Source organism: Propithecus coquereli, unplaced genomic scaffold (genome assembly GCF_000956105.1).
Source record: "Propithecus coquereli isolate 6110/MARCELLA unplaced genomic scaffold, Pcoq_1.0 Scaffold32, whole genome shotgun sequence".
Taxonomy (NCBI): domain Eukaryota; kingdom Metazoa; phylum Chordata; class Mammalia; order Primates; family Indriidae; genus Propithecus; species Propithecus coquereli.
The window spans coordinates 5,983,415-5,988,462 of NW_012148841.1; the positions used below are offsets into that span (position 1 = coordinate 5,983,415).

Below are 5,048 nucleotides of genomic sequence, written 5' to 3' on the forward strand. Positions count from 1 at the left end.
TCTCAAAAAAAAAAAAAAAAAAAAACTAGTTAAGATTTGGTATTTGTTATACCTAGCATTTTTTTATTTAGGTCAAATTTCAGGTCAATATTTTATAATATTCTGGGACTGTTGAAGTAATTATGGTTTTTGCTGTAAGGTTATTTTGTGTAAATCCACAGTATCATTTTACTTTAAAAGACCCAAAGTTTTAATTTACTGGTTTTTTCTTCTTTCTGTGACATATTATAGGTAGAATATCCCTAATCTGAAAATCTGAAATGCACATGCTTCAGAATTACAAACTTTTTGAGCACTGACATGATGCTACAAGTAGAAAATTCATGTGACAGGTCACAGTCAAAACTGTGTTTTATGCACAAAATTATTAAAAATATTATATAAAAATTACTTTCAGGCTATGTGTATAAGGTGTATATGAAACGTATATGAATTTTGTGTTTAGACTTTGGTTCCATCCCCCAAATATCTCATTATGTGTATACAAATATTCCCAAATCTAAAAAAAATCCAAACACTTCTGATCCCAAGCATTTCAGATAAGGGATACTCAACCTGTCTTATGATTGAAGGCCCAATATCTGGTCAGAAATAAACATCTAATTATTACATTGTTTTTGTGAGAAAATAAAATTTTTTATGATAGTTACCAAGAATGCAAATTAGTGAAAAGTATGTATTGTTTGCAATTAATAATTGTATATAATTCTGTGGAGTTGTAGCTTTAAATGGATTAGAAATTTTCCAGTTTTGTTTTTCCTTGAATAAATATTTAACTGGTTTTCTTTTCAGTAAGTACAAGGTGGATTGTGCATGCCTGAAAGAAAATCCAGAATGCCCTGTTCTTAAACGTAGTTCTGAATCCACGGAGAACATAAATAGTGGTTATGAGACCAGAAGGAAAAAAGGAAAAAAAGACAAAGACATTTCAAAAGAAAAAGATACACAAAATCAGAATATTACTTTGGATTGTGAAGGAACAACCAACAAAATAAAGAGCCCAGAAACTAAACAGAGAAAGCTTTCTCCATTGAGACTATCAGTATCAAATAATCAGGTACCGAACTCTACTGATTCTTGATCAAATTAAAGAAACAAAGGAAAATAATTTCATATTTTAACCTCTTTTTTATTTATAGTTGTTTAAAATATCTTAAGTCCATTGTTATTTAATGAAGTATTTATAGGTGTAAAATGTAGATTCTGCTAGAATTTGTACAATATTTGTTTAATTATTAAGAAAAAACTCAGCCAACAAATCCTTGCGGAATTGAAGACAAGATTTTCCTAAACCTAGGTAATTTAAAAAAATCTTCCAACTGGCATTTCCTGGTGTTCATTATAAATGTTCTTATTTAAAGTCTTAAGACATATAATTTCCTTTCCTTAAATATCTGGACACAAGGCAGGTGTGGTGGCACATGCCTGTTGTCCCAGCTACTCAGGAGGCTGAGGCAGGAGGAATACTTGAGCTCAGGAGTTTGAAGCTGCATTGAGCTATGATGATGCCACTGCACTCAAGCCTGGGTGACAGAGTGAGACCCTGTCTTTAAAAAATAAAAGTAAAAAATTAAAAAAAATCTAAACACAGGTAATCTTATTTCTACAAGGCTGTCATAATCAATAATAGCAAATAAGATTTTTGAGCAAAAACTCACCACAAACACATAGGGTAATTTTGGTGGTAGAGTTTGGCCTATGCTGCTCTACTAAGAAATATTATATGTTCTCTAAACAAAATGAAGTTAGAAGGGACCTTTAAATGTGAAAATTAAGTAAGGCTTTGCTCATCTTCAGGGCCCTATCTTCTAGGAATAATTTCCCTTAAGTTTTCAATTGAACAAAATTTTATTTAGCACTTGGTATTTCCAGGTGTTGTGAAATAATTATATTTTTATGTTTTAAGAACAATATAAACATAAGTCCATGCTGCCTACCATATTTGACCTTGTAAGCTCTTTATTGATGAGAACTTGAAAAAGCAAAATTATTCAACTGTATGATTTTGAAAAGTTTTTTGAATTAGGAAGCCAGTTTTCAATTTCTTAAATGAATTTAAGTAGACTTGTAGTTTTTATGTGTTGAATTGGTTGTGGTTGAAAGATTTTTAAACAGTTTGATGTACCTAATTTAAGGATGGAGTAGTAGTTTCTATAATGTCACTTCCATCTTTCAGGAACCAGATTTTATTGATGATATAGAAGAAAAAACTCCTATTAGCAATGAAGTAGAAATGGAATCAGAGGAGCAGATTGCAGAAAGGAAAAGGAAGATGGTAAGTTGGGAAGCCAGTAGCGGCTTTATGCTGTCACTTGGGCTTAGTGACAGTTGCTCTTCCCATAGAAATATAGTTGCTGCCTTTATGTGGGCTTTTACTCTGTTCTTTGTTTGAAATGAGTAAATTTGGGGCCCATGATATGCCATTTAGCATTTTTGTTTGGCTTTGTCATTACCATTTAAATAAATTCCACTAATCTTTTGTATTTTTATTGGGTATTCATTAGATTTAAGGACATATGACATTTAAGAAATATTTTATGAACGTTTTTGAAGCTGAGAACTGCTAATAAATTTTAATGCCACAATTACTGTTCAAAATGTCTTTCATTATTAGCTAAATGTATCTTTTCTCTTCATGATTTGATGTAGAACAAAAATGGAACTTCAAACCTTAAAATAGCACCAAATACATGGGCTTATGCAAAAAAAAAAAAAAAAAAACCCAAACCCATTTGGTAGCTACTATTTCTGTATTCTCATACTGCTGTCACACAGTAAGGATTTCATTAAATCACTGTGTACTTTGAGTGCCCTAAGATTTGAAAGTGACTAAACAAACCAGCTGATAATCTTCTTATAGGTCCTCCCATCCCCCTTTTCTTTATATGCTCCCTTGTTTCCTGTTTTCATGGTTTTCACGCTGTATTCCATGGAATCTCAAGTGTCACATATTTAGGGGTAGGATCTAATTTATAAGTTTGGTCATGTTAAGCCTACTTAACGTGAGTCTGTTTTATTACCTTGATGGTTATCTTTCTAATGTTGATGTTCAAAGTTGTGAAAGCAATGTAGAACTCTTTCATAGCCTTAGGATTTCAGAAACACTGGTCTGTTGAGACAGGGTGGTGATAGAAGAAAAGCAAATACAGGAGAAAATATTAGAGGAGGTTGGTTATAAAGAAGGAGTTCCTGTACTTCAGGGAATTATCTTGAACCTATTTAAAGATTCAGCCATATCTAAATTACTTGTACCTACCCAAATTACTTATGGTCCTTCTTGACTACTGATTTTTAGTATTGTTCTGTTCAGTCCTCAATTGCCCCAGTCCTTTATTTGTACTAAACCTGCAGAAACTTTTAGGAAACCAATTTAGAGTAGTCACTGGTTTCTCAATGGGGCATGTGTCTGGTGGGAGGAAACTCGTTTACAACTGGCTTTATGAACTATAGCAGCCACTCTGAAAAAGAAACACTGAAGGTTTGTTCTATTCCCATATGATAATCTTATTCAGATACGAACACTCTATTTAAATGTTTTTATGACGGTGGTGCTACTTTTAGCATGTATCCTTCTATCAATGCAGAGAAAGTTAGTGGAACTTAGAACATCCTCATTTCTAGATTACAAAATAACATCAGATAACTGTTGATGTTATACCTGGTAGAACTTAGAAAATATGTATGGATATTGGCTTATTTTGAATCCATTTTTGATGCCGATATTGCTTATTTATATGCTATAGTAAAATAGAATAGTTCCAAGTTTTTGTATCTATTTTAGCATATTCTAATATCTGCAACTAAGGTGACTATGAAGCTGGGTATTTTTCATGGGAATAAAATATGGAAAACTTGAAAAGTATAAATGTTTATAATATGGTATTTTGAAAGGATGTGAAATAAAAATTTAAAAATACTTGGCTCTTTGACCTGTAGCCCTCAAAGTCATTGCAATCTTATTATTTCTACCAGTACATTTGCTTTAACGTTTAAATTGTAGACTTTTTGGATGTAATCAAATAAGCAAAATTCAAAAGCATGCATCCTAATTCCTGAGTAATTTGTATGGTTGCCCCTTACCCCAAAGCATTCGTACTGAATTTGGTTTTTTTTTTTTTTTGAGACAGAGTCTCACTGTGTTGCCCCGGCTAGAGTGCTGTGGCATCAGCCTAGCTCACAGCAACCTCAAACTCCTGGGCTCAAGCGATCCTCCTGCGTCATCCTCCCGAGTAGCTGGGACTACAGGCATGCGCCACCATGCCCGGCTAATTTTTTCTATATATTTTTAGTTGTCCAATTAATTTCTTTCTAATTTTAGTAGAGACGGGGTCTCGCTCTTGCTCAAGCTGGTTTCGAACTCCTGAGCTCAAACAATCCGCCCGCCTCGGCCTCCCAGAGAGCTAGGATTACAGGCGTGAGCCACCGCGCCGGCCCCCTGAATTTGGTTTTGAAAAGTTTAAATCTGTTGGTTAGATTAACATCAGTAGTCAGAAAGATAAGGTCAAATCAAAAAGCAGCAACTTAACAAAAGGGACAACTAAATCTAGACAAAATAAAGATAGCAGCCATACTACTCCTGAGAAACTTATGACAACTGATTTAAATCTCCTCTGACAAGGTAATATTTCCACACTGTTATGGGTATAATAAGGAGAAACAGGTTGAGTATCCCTCATCCAGAATGCTTGGGACCAGAAGTATTTCAGCATTTCAATTTTGGAATATTTGCATTATACTTAACACTTGAGCATCCCAAATCCGAAAATCAGAAATACTTCAAAGAGCATTTCCTTCGAGCATCACATAGGCCAATCATAAAATTTCAGATTTTAGGGCATTTCTGATTTTGGATTTGAGATGCTCAACTTATAAAAGCTATTGTGCATATTTACCAGATTGGGATAAGAGTCTTCAGTAATATCCTCCTCCCAAATAAACTCCATGTAATCTCCAAATTCAGATATATAGTAGTCCCCCTCTACAGGTTTGCTTTCTGAGTTACCCAGAAAGCAGTTACCCACTGTGGTTCAAAAATATTAAGGTAGGGA

At 33.7% G+C, this 5,048-nt stretch overlaps 1 protein-coding gene across 1 annotated transcript in view; it reads left to right on the forward strand.

Annotated features, from left to right (window-relative positions):
* The window catches only part of KMT2E (lysine (K)-specific methyltransferase 2E), a 93,913-nt gene that overhangs the window by 70,941 nt on the left and 17,924 nt on the right, over positions 1–5,048 (forward strand). The window contains exons 13-14 of the mRNA XM_012650329.1: positions 793–1,057; positions 2,177–2,275. Of these exons, the coding sequence (XP_012505783.1) occupies positions 793–1,057; positions 2,177–2,275 (364 nt within the window). The remainder of the gene's footprint in view (positions 1–792; positions 1,058–2,176; positions 2,276–5,048) is intronic.